The 21,364-nt window shown below is 44.6% G+C and overlaps 1 protein-coding gene across 1 annotated transcript; it reads left to right on the top strand.

Moving 5' to 3' along the window:
* Positions 1-2,794: 2,794 nt before the first annotated feature.
* XKR9 (XK related 9) lies at positions 2,795-15,663 on the top strand. Its single transcript, XM_089661052.1, has 4 exons — positions 2,795-3,073; positions 6,204-6,743; positions 13,352-13,554; positions 14,976-15,663. The coding sequence occupies exons 2-4, from the start codon at positions 6,421-6,423 to the stop codon at positions 15,611-15,613; spliced, it is 1,164 nt and encodes a 387-aa protein (XP_089517178.1). The 5' UTR covers positions 2,795-3,073; positions 6,204-6,420; the 3' UTR covers positions 15,614-15,663.
* The last annotated feature ends 5,701 nt before the right edge of the window (positions 15,664-21,364 follow it).

Genomic DNA, 21,364 nt, shown 5'->3' with positions numbered 1-21,364 from the left:
TCTTACCTGGGCAGGTATGCTGGGGCATCTGCAGCTATAGTTTTTGGAGACAGGGAAAAGACTTGTTGCACTTTCTGGAACTGTTATGCTGAGATTTTTCAGTAAAGCGTTGATCCTTTGCCATGCCTGGGCTGAAGGTATTCAAGGGGTGTATGAAGGTACCGGCACCACACTTAGTCTGCCGCTGGGGTCAGGAACCACAATGGGGTATGAACACAGCAGTACAAAAGTTTTATGTAGTACAGAAAGCAGCAAATGGTTACCAGGGGTAGCAGAAGTCTACAGCCACTGAAGCGGCCTGTCGTAAAGTGTGTACCTGTGACAGGAGAGATGTCCTTTAGCAATGAGGGAGTTGTTGTCAGCACTTCCTCCAAGTGGTCTGTCTCCCATTGCAATGGGAGGAGACCAGCGCCACAGGGGTTCCTGGCCTAGTCATAGGTATAGAACAGGAAGAGTTAATGTAGTGCATGCATGGTAGGTGTACGGTGGGACTCCATTCAGTTTCTAGGAGTGAGGTAGTAGAGATATGCTGGCTCAGCATGTCCCTCCTAAATGCAACAACTTGACAGTGAAGGTGTACATTGATTTTGGGCCTGGAAGAGTTAACTGAAGTTCAGTTTATCTGTTCAAGTGTAAATGGTGTATCTTAGTTGGAGGTCCGCTTTAAGGTTAAGTTATCCTTGAAAGCAGCCTCCGCCCTGTCCCGGGGCATTGGTGAGAACAGCAAAGGTAAAGGTACTCTATGCATAAGATGAGTGACCCGTTCTAAGTGCCTAGTGTAGCCCAGAAGAACCCACCCCGGAGGTAATCCTCTCATCTGACCCACATTTGGTGCCCAACGAGAAGGGAAACATGGAGGAAGTACCACCTGCACTTCTACTACTAACCCCCCCAGCCCCAGTATAAAGTGGTTAAAGCGACACTAAAGAATATCTTTATTCTCCAAAACTAATCAGTTCTTATTCACTGCTTTAAAGTCCTATAATCTAATATTCAATAAATTGTTTCTTACTGAGTTTTTCTGCCTCCTTGTAACGTCCTCCATGAGCCCCCAATGAGCCTACCAATCCCATAGTCTATAGTTCTTAGTCCATCTCAAGAGTAAGCAAGAGAGGGTGGCTACATCCCTACATACATTGGAGTCATGGAGGACGAATGTAGCCACCCTCTAAGGGGAAGTCAGATCACAGCAGCAAAAAAAAAAAAGGAATTTAGAGATTTGGAGGGTACAGAGAGCAATAGATGTTAATTTTTACGTTAGAAATTTATGTAAATAAAAGTGAAGAGATGTTGCACTAAATTTAAGTATTATTACTGTTATACAGATCATATAATCAAAATGTGGAAAAAATAAATAACATCTGTATAATCCCAATATGTGCAAATGCACAGCACACAAATCCATCCTTTTTTCAACACTTGTGGAAGGTGTAAAAGGATGAAGGATTATTGACTCTGGACAATGTTGTATTGATATGGGATATCATGCATTTATGGACATTTGTGTGAAGGTGTGACCATAAGGTTGTTGGTCACTTTCAGGTCTGAGCACTTGGTTTTTTGCGTTGTGTCAACAGTGATGTTTAGTGCAGCATTGCTTCACTTTAATTTTAGGTGTTTTTTTCTTGCAAAGGAATTTTCATTTTAGGCTTGCAGCTTATTTGTATACTGCATGTGAGATTTCACTTAAAGTGTTACTAAACCCAGGACCCTTCATTCAATATATCTGGTCTCCAACAGTACACAGAACATGGAAATGCAATTATTTTAATAAATATAAACTGCAAAATACCTTTTCTCATCAGCAGTATATAGCAGTCTTGTAAAATCTATCAGTGTCCAACTGAGCACTGGTTAAAGCTTGTAGGAGGAGTTTTCATTCTCCTCTGACTGCCCTATGAGATTGCATAACCCCTGACCCTCTGTCTGGACAGAGCTGATTGGCCTTGTGCTGATCACATGCACTCTCCCAAGAAAAACTTTCTAGCAATACTCACCAAACTGAGCATGTGCAGAGTGTCCACTAGGCTCTAAATGTGGAAGAAGGGGAGGATCAGAAAATATAAAATCAAACATCCTTTTTATATAATGCAGAGGATTAACCCCTTAAGTTCAAGTGACTATACAAGCATGTTTTACTGCATATACAGACTAATTTTACTGTTGTGGGTTTAGTCTAGGTTCATATCAATGTGTTTTCTATTGCATTTTGCATTTTGCAGAAATGCACAGCAGTCAATTTAACATGATTTCCTATGAGGCAGGTTAACATCTCCGAGTTTTCACCCGGTGTGTTTTTTGGAAAGGGCAAAAATGTTGTGTTTTTGGTTCAATAGATTTCAGTGGATATGCTGCAGAAATGCATGTAGTGCAGTTTTGATGCATTTTTTTTTTTATGTGTTTTGCATTTTAATCTGCTCAGCAACAAGTTAGGAAAAAAACCGCAAAGTGTCAAAAACGCATGTGCAAAAGCACAAAACGCACAGCAAAATGCACTGCAGAAACGGATCAAATTCAAACTGCATAGGTGTGAACCTAGCCTAAGTAACACTTTAATAATATAGCCTTTAATAGATTTTTTTAAACCAGAGTTTAGTGTCACTTTAAGTCTCCATGTTATGTATTTTGTTTTTGCTTTTATTGAACATAGAAACATAGAAAAGTGATGGCAGATAAAATCTGCCCGTTTCTTTTTTTTTTTTTTTAATTTATGTTTTTTTTTTGTTTTTTTTTAGTATTTAGTTTTGCTGTTAACTTTTTTGTCTGAGTATAGATCTATGCCTGTCCATGACATGAAGACCTTGGTAACTGTAAAAAATTCAACTTTTCCGGTTCTACAATAATTACATATTCAGGTTCCTGTAAAGTCCCAGCTGCATATGACGCTAGCACAGTCTTGGGTGTAACCTTTCATCCAAGTGGTTACCTGAGAGACTGCTAATGCAAAATGAAAGCAAGCAGACCTGCCCATTGTCAGTGCACTTCCTTCATTGTGACATGAGTGTACACAGCATACACTCCCTTCTAGAAGTACAAGTTTCACTCTAATAGTGATCAAATATTAACCTGCAAGGTAAGAACACCTTATGAGGGTTTTACATATTCGTTGTGTTTTACTTCCTCTGTTTAATTTATTTCCTATTCTATATTCTTACTATCACTAAACTTAGCAAGGGGATCAAGTATGGCATTGAAACTACTTACAGCTGTGGCCAAAAGTTTTGAGAATGATACAAAGTTTAATTTTTACAAAGTCTGCTGCTTTAGTATTTTTAGATGTTTTTGTTAGATGTTACTATGGTATACTGAAGTATAATTACAAACATTTCATAAATGTCAAAGGCTTTTATTGAAATTTACATTAAGTTTATGCATTGTTCACCCTTATTTTTCAAGATCTCTGCAATTTGCCCTGGCATGCTGTCAATCAACTTCTGGACCACATGCTGACTGCTGACAGCCCATTCTTGCATAATCAATACTTGGAGTTTGTCAGAATTTGTGGGGTTTTTCTGTTCACCCATCTCATGAGGATTGACCACAAGTTCTCAATGTGATCAAGGTCTGGGGAGTTTCCTGGCCATGGACACAAAATTTCTATGTTTTGTTTCCCAAGCCACTTAGTTATCACTTTTGCAAGCTGCTGCATCATGCTGGAACAGGCACTGTTGGGCACCAAACTGTTCTTGGATGGTTGGGAGAAGTTGCTGTCAGAGGATGTTTTTGTACCATTCTTTATTCATGGCAAAATCGTGAGTGAGCCCACTCCCTTGGCTGAGAAGCAACCCCACACATGAATGGTTTCAGGATGCTTTACTGTTGGCATGACACAGGACTGATGGTACCGCTTACCTTTTCTTCTCTGGAAAGTTTTTTCCAGATGCCCCAAACAAGGGGAAAACACAGGGGATTCATCAGAGAAAATGACTTTACCCCAGTCCTCAGCAGTGCAATCTCAGTACCTTTTGCAGAATATCAGTCTGTCCCTGGTATTCTTCCTGGAGAGAAGTGGCTTCTTTGCTGCCCTTCTTGACACCAGGCCATCTTCCAAAAGTCTTCACTTCTCTGTGCATGCAGATGCACTCACATCTGCCTGCTGCCACTCCTGAGGAAGCTCTGGTCTGGTGGTGCCCCGATCCCGCAGATGAAGCACCTTTAGGAGACTGTCCTGGTGTTTGCTGGACTTTCTTGGGCACCCTGAAGCCTTCTTCACAACAATTAAACCTCTCTCCTTGAAGTTCTTGATGATCCAATAAACAGTTGATTTAGGTGCAAAGCAATGATGACTGCATGCGTTTTCTTACAGGAGGAAGAACATTGATTTTAAGTGCCACTCTCCTTTTAAAGCTTCCAGTCTGTTATTCTAACTATTCTCAATCAGCATTTTTTTTTGGGGGGGGGGGGGGGGGCGGGGGGTTAGGTTCATTTTCAAGGCAAATTGGGACTTTGCAATTAATTGCAATTCATCTGATCACTCTTCATAACATTCTGGAGTATATGCAAATTGCCATCATAAAAACTGAGGCAGCAGTCTTTGTGAAAATTAATAATTGTGTAATTCTCAAAACCTTTGGCCATGGCTGTACAGTTTTTACAGTATGTTTTGCTGGCAGGGTTTGGTGATAATTGATTGGCCATACATATACAATTTTTTTTCAATCCGCCAGGAGGCTGAATGAAAACAACTGATGGGTTCCCCCATCCACATAAGTGAGGTGGATGGAGGAATCTTCCATGTTGTGTTATTGTATTTTGACAGTGGAGTTCCTCCTGTCAGAATACATCGATTAGCACTGCAGAGCTGGTCAAAGGAAAATTTAGCTTACTGCTACATTTATTTATATATCAATCTTAAGCTATATGTTCAATATATTAGAAACATCCCAATTGCTATATTTCTTTTATTATCTGCATGCTTCTCACATGTTTGATTGCTTTCAATGTGTTTGAAGTTTTTTGACTGTGCTTTTGAGTTATGTTAAATACCTATTATACCCTGTGACAACTTTTTACCAACAGACACCAATTTTATCACCATCATTCCAACTGAGGAAGTGGCAATTCAAAGCCACGAAACACATTTTCATTGGTGAAATAAACTAATTGGATGTTTTACTAAAGCAGACTGCTCATGCCTATCCTTTGAATAACCATTTCCAATCGAACTACTGACTGGCTTTTTTTGTGCTGACTCCTCCTACCTTATTTGCTTCTGGGTAGGATCGGAGACCCTTGTTGCATGATTCTACCTTTGCAATGTCCCTCTATCCTGCAGTAAGCCTACAATGGGTGGAGTGGTGAATGGTGAGTCTGCACATTCACATGGCTCAGCAACTGGTGTTCTCAGAGTATTAGATTACCGTCAACAATGCAGTTTGCTAGACCACCCCACCATCTTTTAAAGTTGAGAGATCACCAAACTAACACACGCAATGTTAGTGCGGTCACCCCCCTGCTGTGCCCCCCCCCCCCCACCACAATGCACTGATCAGTGCTCGCAGCTATTAGCTGCCAATGTTGATTGGAGGTGGGTCAAATGCTGGATTTCCAGCATGTTAGTTTGATTGCCTTCTGTAGAACAGACAGATGTACACATGGATGTTCAGCCAGCTGAACCAACCCATTTCAGTTGATTTAAGGCAGCCCATACAAAAGTAATTTTTTTCATTCAACCAGCAAGATTCCCTCTTCCACACATTTGAAGTAGATGGTGGTGTCAATCCTGCTGAGTCTTTGTATTATGACAGTCGGAAGACTTCCTCCCCATCAGAATACACTGATCAGCATCACTGTCTATAGCTTGTGGCACTGATCGTGCGGAAATGTTCCAACAGGCTGGTTGTACAGAAGTCGATCTGTAGATCGACTTTTGTACAACCAGAATGCCCATGCATGGATCAAAATTCAGTCGGCCCCTGCTGGATCAGCCAGATTTCGATCCATGTATGGCTGGCTTTAGTTTAGTTAAATGAAACAATAGAAATCAGCACAAGCGATGGTACTTTCATTTGATGACCATTGTGCTTGTGGCTGCTGTCTTAGTTGAAATCTTCTGTCTGAAAAGCCTCAGAGGCATTAAGCATGGTATGGCCACATGCTGAGTGATGTATTCTGGTGCTTGTATGCACGTTTCTAAATACAGTTTTACTGTACTAAGTGTATAGTTGTATTAGAAAATAATATATATCAATTTTTCATTTCAGACTGGCAGTAAATGAACACTGTATTTGGTCAACTAAGCTTGGAAACGTCATAGATGTGTTGTATACTGTGAAAACCTAATCTCCAACATGATCCAATATTTCTGCAAAGAGATATGCAAGCTATTTAATGTCAGTATTCGAAACATTAGTTATACTTGAACATCATGGACCTGTAAAATGAGAACTGTTAAAAAATCTATTTGATTTGGAACTATTTATGGGATTCTTGAACAAATGGTATAAAACAATCCTTCCTGGATGCTGGATCATGAGCTTTACAAAATGGAACTTTTTCATGACCATCTTTGGAGTACTCTCCTTCTTATTTGACATTGGAATAGATTTGTGGATTACATTCAAATACTTCCAGCAAGAGCTCCCTTTATTTGGCCTGCTGACCATATTCTTTGTTCTTGTGTCTACTCTGATAATACAAGCCTTTAGTTACTCATGGTTTAAAGATGACTGTCATAAAGACAGTTTTTGGAAACTAAAAGGGATTTTGTTCCTTCACCTCTTCCTTCTTGGAACATTTGTTAGGTAAGTTAGTTAACCTTCTTGTCTGTTTCAGAATATTGGGGTCCATCTTCTAAACTTTGTTGTCCAGCTGTTCTTTACTTAGAGCAGGGGTGGGCAGTTAATTTTCCTAAGGGGCCACAAGAGAAACTGGGACTGTTGTGGAGGGCTGAACAAATAGGCTGAACTTAATTCTGCTCACTATTAAATTTGGACCTGGGATGCATATTGAAACATAAGTGTAAGCATATAGAAAAAAACACCTGTTTCTAGGTACAACTGCTCATTAAATAGTATGCAGAAGTAGTAGTGTAGCAATGTCAGCAGTGAGGGAGGTGACAGGCACAAGGGTTGATGAACTGATCTGCTCTCTGAGTGTCGATGTATGACTTACAGGCTCGGGAGATAACTGGCAAATCTGCATGCACTGGAAAGAGCGAGCCTGAGATCCGTGTTACAGAAGGGATTTCTGTCAATGCTTGAGTGAATAACAGATACACAGCTCCTGGGATTTGCAGCCTGCAGGCTTGATTCTTGCGCTAAAAGGAAAAATGTGGCTAGGTAGCAGAATGGCGGGAGATCGTCTGAATGTTTCCTAGGTAATGCACCCAGATAGCAAGGATAACTTGTCACAAATTTATGGCAGTGTTATGGCAAATTTATGGCAATGTCTGCTAACTTGCTGCACATTTTCACTGGCAAGTTGTACACTTGCGGAGCACTTGAAGCACAATTACTAGATAACACTTTTCCAATTTGCTGCAAATTTGCATGGCAAGTCTCTAGCAAGAGCAAAGTTGCAGTGGTGAGTCTACAGCAAGAGCTCTGTAAGTCTATAGAAAGAAATTTCAGACACAGTGACCCCTGTGATGCAATGACTATTGCACAACATAACTGAACCAGAACTTGCAGCAAACTTGCAGAATGTTTGCAAAGAAAGTTGATCTAGAGTCATGCAATGCGGACTTGCTGCAATTGTGCAACAAATTTTTGAAGCCCAGCAAAAGCTTAGCAAGTCATTTTCACAACTTGCAACTCAATTGCTTGCTATCTGGGCATTTGCCAAGGAGACCTCCCAATGCTCTTCCAGCAGAACTGAGCCTCCCCTCTATACCAATCAGCTCCTCAGGCTTTCTCCTTCCACTGTTTGCAGGTCTGCCAGTTATCTCCCTGAGCCTGTCAGTCCAGGATACACAAGCACAAGTCCATCCAGTGCTTGCAGCTCTCCACATGGATCAATATGTCTCTCTGAGCCTGTCTGCTTCCTCAGTAAGGACAGTGGAGGTATCGTGAGCTGGACAGGGAAACCAAAGCACCAGATGTGATCTGGGAGCCATAAAATGCCCAGGTCTGACAAAACACTTATAGATGTCCTTTTAATAGAGTGCAATCTGCCGTTACACAATGTGGCACAAACAGCTCTCAGAAGAGAGACAGTTTATCAACATTTGTACTTTTCTTCTTTGATTGAAATGAGACGTGCATGAAATATGCAGTGAACGGCCACAATAATTAGTGAAAGTGAGAAGTGAGAGTTGTGTCCATAAGATCATGAGCAGAAATGCTCCTCAATGAAAGTGATTTAAAAAGGTACAAATTAAAAAAAAATTACAAACATGTTACACTTACCAGCTCTGTGCATAGAGCAGCCCTGATCCTCTTCTTCTTGAGTTCCCTGCTGGCGCTCCTGGCCCCTCCCCCCTGCTTGCTCTGGGGGCACTTGTGCATGCTTGCTCCTGAGCCAGCTCTGTATGTCCAAAAGACACACAGAGCTTGGCTTGGCCCCGCCCTCACTCCCTCCTCACTGGCTGTGATTGACAACAGTCGGAGCCAATGAGGAGGGAGAAACACGGGAGAGCCATTGCTCTCGTGCACATCGCTTGATCGAGATCATGCTCAGGTATATATTAGGGAGGCTGAGGGGGAGCTGCACACTGAAGGTTTTTTACTTTCATGCATAGAATAATGATGAAGGTGAAGTAGCAGGGAGGGAGATAATTTGCACAAACAGCCAGTTAGGTGCTTACATCACGCGCTAAAGTGGCCGGTTATGTTGCAATCACTGGTTGCTTCACACTGAGATGCAATGAGAAGTAGAAAACAATATCTTCCCTCCTCGCGCAGCTGCATAAACTGCTGCATAATGGAGATAAACCACCTAATTACCACAGCTTAACTCAGTTTCATAAATGGACACCTATAGTGTATATGGGAGACTACTTTCCTTTGTAAGGCTTTGTTCAGAGTGGCGCTTGCATCTGTCCTGCATGCAGGATACCATGTGCATTCACCCCCTAAAATGCGTACAGACAGACTATAGCAGTGAATGCAAAAGTAGGGGATGCACGGACACAGCCACATATCAAACTTTGACAGCTGTGCAGGAATGAACACTGTCTGTCTTTGTGGCTGTGCAGTCGCTCCTACATGGTTGGCAAACTTTGATATGTGGCTGTGTTCCGGTGCAATTGAGAGCGGCACAAACAGAGCCTGTGTGAGGTGACCCGCTGTGTCTCCTTCCTCTCCCTCCCCTGTCATGTCTCTCCCGCCTGCTGAAGGCCGCTGCTGCCATTCACACAGACTAGTGATGGAGTTAAGCAGAGTGTATGGAAGGTGTGGAGGATATTCCGAAATGACAGAAGAGATTCATCTGGTCCACGGAGGGACAAAAAGCTATTTCTGACCAGACATTACATTGTGAGATCATTCATTTGAGGTGAGCAGGTATCCGGTGGTGGTGTGTTCAGCACAAAGTTCTTTCAGTTTCTTCAAGCACGGATGATGATTCAATATGTGTTCCACAGTCACTGAAGTTAATGGACTTTATGTATATTAATGATATATTTTTTGTATTTGGTATTTATGTAGATATTAAGTTGGGTTTAGTTACACCACGCTCTGCACTAATTTGGTTATTTTATGTAATACATGCTCATACACTGCTCAAAGAAATGAATGGAACACTGAAAACACATCAGATCTCAATGGGGAAAAATATCATGCTGGATATCTATACTGATATGGACTGGGTAATGTGTTAGCAACATAAGGATGCCCCATCGTTTGATAGAAATGAAAATTATCAACCTACAGAGGACTGAATTCAAAGACACCCCGAACAACAAAGAGAAAAACTGATGCAGCAGGCTAGTCCATTTTGCTTAAATTTCATTGCAGCAACACAAAATGGTACTCAGTATGACCCCCACGTGCTTATATTCCTAGATTGTGAGCTCGAAAGAGCAGGGCCCTCGAACCCATCGTGTATTGTATTGTTACTGTATTGTCTCTTGTACTGTCCCCCCACTTTAATGTACAGTGCTGAGCAAACCTTTTGGTGCTATATAAACACTGTATAATAATAATAATAATATGCATGCCTGACAACGTCAGGGCATGCTCCTAATGAGACGAAAGATGGCCTCCTGGGGTATTTCCTCCCAGATCTGGACCAGGACATCACTGAGCTCCTGACCAGTCTGAGGTGCAACCCGGTGGCGTCAGATGGACTGAAACATGATGTCCCAGAAATGTTCTATGTAATTTAGATCAGACGAGCATGGGGGCCATTCAATGGTATCAATTCCTTCAACCTCCAGGAACTGCCTGCTTACTCTCACCACATGAGGCCAAGCATTGTCGTGCAGCAGGAGGAACCCAGGACTGCACCAGAGTAGGGTCTGAAAATAGGTAGAAGAATTTCATCCTTATACCTAATGGCAGTCAGGGTGCCATTGTCTAGCTTGTAGAGGTCTGTGCGTCCCTCTATGGATATGCCTCCCTGGACCATCACTGACCCACCACCAAAATGGTCATGCTGAATGATGTCACAGGCAGCATAACATTCTCCATGGCTTTTCCAGACCTTTTCATGTCTGTCACATATGATCAGGGTGACCCTGCTCTCATCTGTGAAATGCACAGGGCACCAGTGGTGGACCTGCCAATTCTGGTGTTCAATGGAAAATGTCAATCAAGCTCTATGGTGCTGGGCAGTGAGCACAGGGCCCACTAGAGGATGTCGGGCCCTCAGGCTACTCTCATGAAGTCTGTTTCTGATTGTTTGGTCAGAGACATTCACACCAGTGGCCTAATGGAGGTCATGTTGTAAGGATATGGCAGTGCTCATCCTGTTCCTCCTTGCACAAAGGAGCAGATAATTGTCCTGCTGATGGGTTAAGGACCTTCTACAGCTTTGTCCAGGTCTCCTAGAGAAGCTGCCTGTCTCCTGGAATCTCCTCCATGCTCTTGAGTCTGTGCTGGAAGACAGAGAAAACCTTTTGGCAATGGCACATATTGATGTGCCATCATGGAGGAGTTGGGCTGCCTGTCCAACCTCTGTAGGGTCCAGGTATTGCCTCATGCTACCAGTAGTGACATCGACTATAGCCAAATGGAAAACTAGTGAAAAACAGTCAGAAAAGATGAGTAGGGAAAAAATGTAATTGGTCTCCACTTGTAAAACCATTCCTGTTTTGGGGATCGTCTCATTGTTGACCATCTAGTGCACCTGTTTTTAATTTCATTAACACCAAAGCAACTGAAACAGATTAACAACCTACTCTGCTACTTAACTGACCTGATCAATATCCCAGGAGTTTAATTGGCTTAATGTTATACTCTGATTAAAAAGCGTTACTTTAATTTTTTTGAGTAGTGTAAATATGAGATATGCACAGGGTGTATAGCTGCTGGTGGTTTTAGAATCGAGCACATTTAGGTTTTGATTTCTTTAATATTCCACACATTTCAATATTTATTTGAACAGCTTTCATGGTAGTATTGGTTATTTTTACATACTGTTCTATTTTTACTTTGAGCAAATAAAAGTGATAATTTCTAAACAGTATCTCTGTTTTTACTGATCTCATCCTTACTGTATTTTGTAAATCATATCCTGTTTGCAGTGGTGTGTTTAGGTTTTGTGCTGCCCTAGGCAACACAAAAATTGGTGCCCCCCCCACAAAAAGAGCCTGACATTGACCAAGAACACCCCTGTCCACCCAAGCCTTTCACTACCACTGCTCCCCACACACCAGCCACCATCCCCCATGGCGAGAGAGAGAAAGACATTCACCTTCACAGCTCCGGACATTCCCAGGAATGAGACTCCGGATGTGCATACACCGGCATGAAACCCACAGCATCTCTCGGAACCCACCAGATCCCCATGCTGCGTGTGTCCCTTCTTCTGTCTCTTCTTCAAGGGGCAGTGCTGCCCCCCCCTGAAAAATGCTGCCCTAGGCAAATGCCTTATTTACCTTGTGGTAAATACACCCCTGCCTGTTTGTCTATAGCATGTTTATGTCTAAAACAAACCTGGTTTCTGTTCATACTTGTTGCTTGCTACATATGCTTCTAAAGTCCATCTGGTACTACTTTTTTTTTTTGTTACTTGCTTGTGTTTGCCCACTGACCAGTTGGATTAATATAGTCTTCATCAGTAGACTAGCATTTAATAGGACTTGCTTTAGGGTCGATGTAAAAAAATGGCTTTGGTGATAAGTAACTTCTTATATTTTTTTTCTTGTCAATTTTTTTAATTAAAAAGTTTCAAAAAGTACAGAGGTTACATAGTTAGGCATTTTTTTTAAACGTACAAAAAATATAGAAGGTACATAAAGCATGAGGAGAGGGACAGTAGTGTTGTATAGTGTAACCAATATAAAAGGAATAGAATGATTAAAACAGAAAGGGCTCAGATGAAGAAGAATAGGAGTGGGAAGTAAGGAAGCAAATTGGGTGTGAGGGGCGTGCATAGGAGAATTCTCAGCAGTTGTGAATAATCAAGATTACATATGTCATAGTTTGAGAAGGTAGTAGGAAATTTGTGACTCATGGTTCCCGGACCTTGCAAAATTTGGGCATAATGCCTTGCAGCTTAACTGTTAAGTTTTTAATGTCCAGTGTAGTCTGAATTTAGTGGTATCCCAAATTTGGGCCAGACATCCTGTTCCAACTCTGTTTCTAGGTCCAGTTCCCATTTTCGTGCAGAATTAAAGTAGAAGTCTGGTCAAAATCTAACGAAGCTTAAACCTAATTACCTAATCTAAGGGCTTTAGGGGAGAGGAGACAACAGTGACAATCGCTGAGAGCCTGGGTAGTGACTTCACCCATGGACTTACTATGGGATGGGGCATCCATTGTCCTCTGTTCCTCCTCTACACTGAAGCTGGCACTGGAACCCGATCACAGGACCAGATCAGAGCACCCTTAGATTAGGTAAGTAAACACATCTTTCCTTTACAGGGTAGTTAGTATAGGGCTTAGAATGGGGGTGGGAGCAGGTTTAAACTTAGTTAAATTTTGACCAGATTTCTACTTTAAGGAGCGTTGAAGTAATTTGGGTCATCTTTTGCATTTGGATTTAAATTATGTAAATGGCTCTTGTCCAGAAGGCGAGCAGTGATGGAGACATAGGGTCTGACGAATAATGGATTAAATCAGAATTAGGTGGGTGGTAATCTTTTTGTAGACACTTCTTATATTTTTTTATTCATAAGCTCATCGCAGTGTGCTACTGTCAACTTTTTTGTATGTCTGAGCTAAAAACATATCCACATACTTTAAATGCAGTTTACATGCAGTATACTCATATAATTATATTCACATATTTTCTATTGTACTTCCAGATTTATGTATGTTATAAAATATGGATTCCAAGTCAATTATGACCCTCAAAAAAAGAATTGTACGGAGACCAAGAAGAGAGCAGTGGACGCTATGACGGACTTGAGTATGTTAAAGTGCTTTAAAACATATCTGGAAAGCGCACCACAGCTTATTCTACAGATCTACATCCTGATGGAGCACGGGCAGATCACTATATTTCAATGTATGTAGAAACAGACATTTTGTAACTCATATGATAACAAAATACAATTATTTAATAAGGCAAATGCAGTGTGCAAAGTGCAGTAACCAATAGCTATCAGCCAGCAGCCATCTTTAGATCTTGGAATTGTACTTAAATGATAAAGTGTGAAATATGATTGGTTGCTATGAGTTACTATACTTTGCACACCATGATTGCTCTGTGCATAGACTTATTAAACAATCTAAAATTTATTTTAAACTACATTTACAGAACTGGTGTGGTTGTGTTTCCCCTTTCTGTACCCAGTGGTAGCCAGAGTAAGCTATGGTATATCTACAATATGTTTTAATTTAACATTTTATGTTAAGGAGCATGGAAGCTGTTTGTTCTTTAACTGTCTATACTTTGAAGACAGGCAGACAAATAAGAATTGCTTGGAGGAAGCATGTATTTGTCAGTACATACTGCTGCAATGAGTCTTTTTACTCTTTGAGACTATCCACTGCAAGCAATGTATTTTTTTAACTATGCAGTTCAGTTTTTGTCTAATCTAATCTAATATGTGTCTACATGGTTTTGTTCTTGTAATAATATTCACTGTTGTTCATTGTTCATTGAGTGGTACTGGCATTTATGGCCTTGTGTGTTCAGGGACTAGGGTTCAGGATGCAGGTCTTCTGTGTTCTTGACCTTCGTCCCTGAATGCGCAGAGCCCTAAACACCAGCACCACTAAAGCGCTGAGGGGGACGCACAGCCCCTAGATGGCCCCATGTGCAAGGGGACTAAATGTGTATCAAATCAAATGCCCTTTTGGTGTGGTTCATTAATTACACATACTTTCATAAGAACCCAGTACTAGGGAAGCTTGTGAGGGTGTAAAGCTTCAACACATTAGTTACCTGGCTTTAAAGTATATGCAAACCTTGACAATGAACTCTTATTTGCGTAATTTTGTTCAGTCAATAGACAGCTCGAAGCATTTTGATATATTTGATTGACAAATGCAAAGAAAACCTGTTGATCCTGTTAGAAATTCAGAGCTGTCTTGTGCACACTTTCTGTGTTATCTCAGCAAGTCTATTTAGCATTCTCAGTGCTTATTTACAAAATGATTAGTGTTTATATTGCAAAGATCTGAGAGTGGGAGTAGTTGAGTAGTTTAGAAAAACACACAGAGCAGTGCTGACACCACTCAGTCCACAAAAATGCTGTGTGTTGTCAGCCCAAAACAGGACTTAAGAGTACATTTCTTACAATCTGCAGGTATTGTTTGTACTTGCAGGGTCGTTAAAGGGATAAAACATGGTAACTATGTGTAAATTGCAGAGATGTACAAAATATGTTTTTTCTAATTTTGCCCTGATATAAAATATGTTTAAATGAGTAGGAGATTCCAGTTGATGGACAAAAAATAATTCATGGTTCTCTTTCATTTCAGATGCATCCATCTTGGTATCTATTACTAGTATCTCATGGTCCACTGTTGATTATCAAATGTCCCTACGAAAATCTTTGCCAGGGAAGAAGGGGATCAGTGTCGGAGCTCCTATGTTCTCCTATGTATTTTATAAATTGCTCACTTTGACTTCTTGGATTGTAAGCATTGTGTTTCTCCTAAACTGTAGTGTTTACCTCTTCACAGTTCTCATGGTTGTACTGGGCCTTGGTGGCTTTTTCTGGGCTTGGAAGGAACAAACAGATTTCTGCAGAACTCAAAGGATGGAATTTTTGTACAGGGCTCTAGTAGGAATTATTTTGGTTTTTACCTTTTTCAATATAAAAGGATCAAGGACTTTGGTTCCTATGACTATTTATTATGTTGTTCGGACCCTTGCCACGACTGGAATTCTTGTCTTGTGCTTCTACCTCAGGCCTGTCTTTTCGAACACTTTAGTATTTGAAATACTTAGCATTGCTGTAGTTGTTGCCCTGGGGTTGGGTATTATTTCTCTGATTTTGTACTATGCATGTTTCCACCCTAGCCTTCGACTTTTGGGTCAGAAAATGGAGGATACAGTAGATGATCCTACTTGCACAATAAGGAACCAAAGACTAAAACAATTCATCATGCCTTGAAAAATGTTTACCATTGTATAGTTCTTTATTAAATAATGCTTCATATGCAAGTCTTATGTTTTGCCATCAATGAATGTACAGTATTGTTGATCAGGAAGAATCTAGAACCTTTTGTAATTTTTTTAGATGCAGTTCTGACTTTTAACATGTAGTATAAAGTAGAAAAAGATCAACTCCACCCAAAATGAACCTCTCCCTTCAGTGTGGAAGGAGAGGCAAGGTAGATTGGGTCATTATTGCTTTCTGGGACTACTGGACCTAAAAGTCCCATATTAGGCTCACATCAGAATTTTAGTCAAGCTACATGTTTTTATAACGTGTAAGGTTTTTTTAATTAACTACCTGCCGACCGCAGATAGCCGAATGACGGCTTCACTGTGGCCGGCCAGTTCTGAGTGGACGTCATATGACGTCCTCCCCCGGCGATCTCCGTGATCGCTGTGTCCTACGGACACAGCTGATCACGTGATGTGGTAAAAGGCCAATCACAGCGGCCTTTTACCACGTGATCAGCGGTGTCCAATGACACGCTGATCAGAGGGAAATGCAAGTGCCGGTTCTCGGCTGCACTTTCCTCACGCTGTCAGATCGTGAGGAAAGTACTGCCGAGAACCGGCAGTTGTCAGAGCGGGGATCGGCACCGATCATCAGGGCACTGATGATCAGTGCCCTGATGATCGGTGCCCAGCAGTGCCACCCGCAAGTTCCGCCCACCTGTGCCCAGCAGTGCGCCCACTAGCTCTGCCCACCTGTGCCCAGCAGATCACCCTCCTGTGCCCAGCAGTGCACCCACCTGTGCCCAGCAGTGCACCCACCTGTGCCACTCTGCAGTGTCACACACCTGTGCCCAGAAGTGCCACATACCTGTGCCTAGCAGTGCCACCCACCTGTGCCCACCCACCTGTTCCCACCAGTGCCACCCACCTGTGCCCACCCACCAGTGCTGCCCACCAGTGCCACCCACCAGTGCAGCCCAGCAGTGCTGCCAGTCAGTGCCACCAGTCAGTGCCCAGGGGTTGTGCCAGTCAGTGCCGCCAGTCAGTGCCCAGCAGTGATGCCAGTCAGTGCCGTCTATCAGTACCCATCATCAGTGTCACCTATCAGTGCCGCCTATCAGTGCTGCATATTAGTGCCACCTATCCGTGACACCTCATTAGTGCTGTCTATCAGTGCTGCCTATCCATGCGACCTCATTAGTGCTGCCTATCAGTGCCCTTTAGTGCTGCCTATCAGTGCTCATCAGTGCCGCCTATCAGTGCCCATCAGTGCTGCCTCATCAACGCACATCAGTGAAGGAGAAAAAATACCTGTTTGAAAAATTTTATAATAGAAACAAAGAAACTTTTTTTTTTCAAATTTTTTTATTTATAGCGCAAAAAGTAAAGTGCCCAGTGGCGATTAAATACCACCAAAAGAAAGCTCTATTTCTGAGAAAAAAATGATCAAAATTTCATATGGGTACAATGTTGCATGACCGCGCAATTGTCAATCAAAGTGCGGCAGCGCTGAAAGCTGAAAATTGGCCTGGTAAATAGGGGGGTATAAGTGCCTGGTAGGCAAGTGGTTAAATATGGAGAATCCACTAGGGCAAGGATGATGCTTTTTGTTGTGACCACACCCCTAGTAGGTTGTTCATAGGAGCATATAAAGAACTAATTAATATTGTTGACAAGTTACCCATCTTAGAATCCAAGATCGACCTGTCACAGCACTGTTGTGGTGGTAGTATCTTATAAATGGACTCCAAAACATCAACAGAAGCCTAGCAGAGGAATGGATCTTGTCCATTTTACTTATAATACAACAGTCTGCTTTAGTTGAATGGTCACAATTGAATATAAAGTCTTGGAATGCATACCGGAAGCACAACTTTAATTCAGAGCTTCAACTTCTCATTCAGTCATTACATTATTACATTACATTACATTGAGTTTATATAGCGCCAAAGGGTTTGCTCAGCGCTGTACAATAGAGGGGGGGACAATACATGAAACATTACAGCAGCTACGAACAGCACACGAGGGGTAAGAGGGCCCTACTCTTTCGAGCGTACAATCTGGGAGGGAGGGGGTAGTGGTACAGGAGGAAGTGGCTGTGGGGGATGGAGTGGTAGGAGGAATGAAGGAGAGCAGCAGTTAGGTGAGGGTGGGGTAGGCTTCCCTGAAGAGGTGGGTTTTCAGGGAGCGCCTGAAGGTGAGGAGGGAAGGTGACAGTCTGATGGATTGGGGTAGTGAGTTCCAGAGGATGGGGGAGGACCTGGAGAAGTCTTGCAGACGTGCGTGTGAGGAGGAGACCAGGGAGCAAGATAGAAGGAGGTCCTGTGAAGAGCGAAGGGTACGGGTAGGGTGGTACTTGGGAATCAGGTCGGTGAGGTAGTTAGGGGCAGTGTTGTGAATGGCTTTGTAGGTCAGAGTGAGTAGTTTGAATTTGATGCGTTGGGCGATAGGGAGCCAGTGGAGGGAGAGGCAGAGGGGGGTGGCAGAGGTGGAGCGGCTGGTGAGGTGGATGAGTCTGGCAGCTGAGTTCAGGATGGTCTGAAGCGGGGAGAGTTTGCACTGGGGTAGGCCGGTGAGGAGGGAGTTGCAGTAGTCAAGGCGTGAGATAATCAGGGAGTGCACAAGTAGTTTAGCGGTGTCTGGGGTAAGGAAGGTGCGTATTTTGGCGATATTGCGGAGGTGGAGCCTGCATGTGTTTGTCAGTGATTTGACATGAGGTTGGAAGGAGAGGTTAGAGTCCAGAATGACCCCAAGGACTTTGGCTTGCGGGGCGGGATTGATGGTGGTGATGTTAGTAGTGATGGATAGGATGGGGGGGGGGCGCGGGCAGGAGGGAAGACGAGAAGCTCGGTTTTGGAGAGGTTGAGTTTGAGGAAATGGAGCGACATCCAGTCAGAGATGTCGTTTAGGAGGTGAGTGATGCGGGCGGAGAAAGTGGAGGTGAGGTGAGGGGTGGAGAGGTAAATTTGAGTGTCATCAGCATAGAGATGGTAGTTGAAGCCGTGGGAGTGTATGAGTTTGCCAAGGGAGGAGGTGTAGATGGAGAAGAGAAGGGGTCCAAGGACAGAGCCCTGGGGGACCCCAACAGAGAGGGGGAGGGAAGGGGAGGTGGCACCATTGTAGGAAACGCTGAAGGAGCGTCGGGATAGGTAAGAGGAGAACCAGGAGAGAGCGGTGTCTCTGATGCCAAGGGAGAATAGTTTATTAAGGAGGAGGGGGTGGTCAACTGTGTCGAAGGCCGCGGAGAGGTCCAGGAGGAGGAGGACAGAGTAGTCGCCTTTGGCTTTGGCGGTAAGTAGGTCGTTGGTGATTTTGAGGAGGGCGGTTTCGGTGGAGTGTAGGGGACGGAAGCCGGACTGTAGTGGATCAAGGAGGTTGTTGTCAGTTAGGTGGGCGCTTAGGCGGTTGTAGACTAAGCGCTCCAGGAGTTTGGAAGTGAGTGGCAGCAGGGAGATGGGTCTGAGGTTGTTTGGGTCAGAGGGGTCCAGGGAGGGCTTTTTGAGTATGGGGGTGATGTGCGCATGCTTTAGGGGGGAGGGGAATACGCCGGTAGAGAGGGAGAGATTGAAGATGTGGGTGAGGGAGCAGATGAGGGAAGAGGGGGGTGACTGGAGGAGTCGAGAGGGGATAGGGTCTAGGGGGCAGGTAGTGAGGCGGGCTTCAGAGAAGACCCTGGTGACTTCCTCAGTGGTGGCGGGCTGAAGGAGTGCAGAGCTGGTGGGGTTACGGTAAGCGGGGTCTTGGGTGTGGAGGGGGGCAGTGCGGTTGCGAGGTCAGAGGAGGGAAGAGATGAGGGGGAGATAGGGGGGGGGAGGCTAGGTGGGGAGGTAGATTGCGAGTTGACTATGTCCTGACGGATAGCATCAATTTTATTGTGGAAATGAGTGGCTATCTCGTGGGCGGTGAGTGAGGTACTGAGTGGAGGAGGGGGGGGAGAGAGCAGGGAGTTGAAGGTGGAGAAGAGTCGGCGAGGGCAGGAGGAGAGGGTGTTAATCAGGTTTACTAAGTAAGCCTGCTTGGCGGCGTGGAGGGAGGAGGTGTAAGTGAGGAAGGCAGATTTGTAGAGGGAGAATGAACGGGGGGACCTGGTTTTGCGCCATAGTCTCTCCAGCGCACGACTGCGACGTTTGAGGCATTTAGTGTGGTCGTTCTGCCATGGTTGGAGCGGTCTGGGTTTGATGTAGCGTGTGGTTAGGGGTGCCAGAGAGTCTAGGGTAGCTGATAGTGAGTCGTTGTACGTGTTAGTGGCTAGGTCAGGACAAGACAGTGGAAGGATGCTGTCGTGTAGGCGGTCGGCAGCTGAGTGGAGGGGGGCCGGGTTCAGGTTGCGAAGGTTGCGGCTGGTGATGGTTTGGCGCTCTGGGGGGGGGGAGTTAGGGGAAGGGGAGATGGAGAACGTGAGGAGGTGGTGGTCGGAGAGAGGGAAGGGGGTGTTAGAGAACTGGTTGAGGGTACAGAGGTGGGAGAAGACGAGGTCCAGGGTGTTCCCAATGATGTGGGTGGAGGATTGAGTGTGCTGTGTGAGCGCGAAGGAGGAGGTTAGGTGGAGGAATTGGGAAGTAGCCGGGCTGTTGTCATTCATGGGGATATTGAAGTCCCCGAGGATGATGGTTGGTAGCTCAGAGGAGAGGAAGAAGGGAAGCCAGGCAGCGAAGTCATCCAGGAAGCGGGGTATGGATCCGGGAGGCCTGTAGATCACTGCGATCCTTAGGGGGGTGGGTGAGAAGAGCCGGATGCAGTGAGCCTCGAAGGAGGAGAAAGTTAGGGAGGGAGGGTTAGGGAGGACCTGGAAGGTGCTCAGCGGTGATAGGAGCAGGCCGACCCCACCACCTTTGTGACCGCTCAGTCTTGGTGAATGGGACCAGACGAGACCTCCATAGGAGAGTGCCGCAGGGGAGGTGGAGTCAGTGGCCTGTACCCAGGTTTCGGTGATGGCTAGGAGGTTAAGGGAGCGGGAGATAAAGAGGTCATGGATGGCAGTAAGTTTGTTTCAGACCGAGCGGGCGTTCAGGAGTGCAACCGAGAGAGGGGGGATGGATGCGGGGAGAAGGGGCACAGATATGAGGTTGAGGGGGTTACGGCAGCTGGCGGGAGCAGGGGGGTCCCTAGAGGAGGGGTGAGGTGGCGAGGGGCCAGGGTTCGGGGAGATGTCCCCAGCAGATAGGAGAAGGGTGAGGAAGGTGGCATGGGAATGGGAAGTGTAGGAGCGTGTGGGTCTGATAGTGGTGGCACGTGGGTCGACGGGGGAGTGGAGTAGTAGGAGGAGGTGGTGAGTGCCGTAGTGGGGAGAGGGGAGTAGTGAAGGGGCAATGTAGAGCTGTTTTGGGGGGGTAGGCGGGTAGAGGGAGGCGATTTTTGGGATGGTGGAGAGGAAAATGAGGAGGAGGAGTGCAGGAGGCATGTTGGGGTGGGTGGGGTGACAGTTGGGTCAGGGGAGGTGAAGGGATACAGGTCAGGGCAAGGTGGTGTGGGGAATCTGTATTACCGTGGGAGAGTCATTTGAGTCCTTCTGTAGGGGAAGTGAGGGTGGAGGGCGGCAGCTGGTTGGCAGCAGTCTGTGGGTGCAGTAAGCTGGCGACCATGGGTGCTGTGGCATGTCTTCAGTGGGTACGGTGGTTCGGCTAGTGGAGGGGTCGTAGGGTGCGATGGCTGGGGGTGATGGTAGGCACGGCGACTGGTGATGCTGGCGGCTCGGTGACTGGGGTTGTTGAGGCCAGGCGTCGGGTGCTGAGGGCTCGGCGTTGTGAGGCGCTGA

This window comes from Staurois parvus, unplaced genomic scaffold (assembly GCF_062004578.1).
Source record: "Staurois parvus isolate SC_StPar_1 unplaced genomic scaffold, SC_StPar_1.0 ptg001302l, whole genome shotgun sequence".
NCBI lineage: Eukaryota > Metazoa > Chordata > Amphibia > Anura > Ranidae > Staurois > Staurois parvus.
Note: the sequence above shows the minus strand (reverse complement) of the source record. Positions and strands in the feature narration are given on the sequence as shown.

Coding starts and splice junctions, on each gene's coding strand:
- XKR9 (XM_089661052.1), top strand. CDS start 6,421: ATGGGATTCTTGAACAAATGGTATAAAACAATCCTTCCTGGATGCTGG. Junction 6,744..13,351: donor CTTCTTGGAACATTTGTTAG/GTAAGTTAGTTA, acceptor TTGTACTTCCAG/ATTTATGTATGTTATAAAAT. Junction 13,555..14,975: donor GCAGATCACTATATTTCAAT/GTATGTAGAAAC, acceptor CTTTCATTTCAG/ATGCATCCATCTTGGTATCT.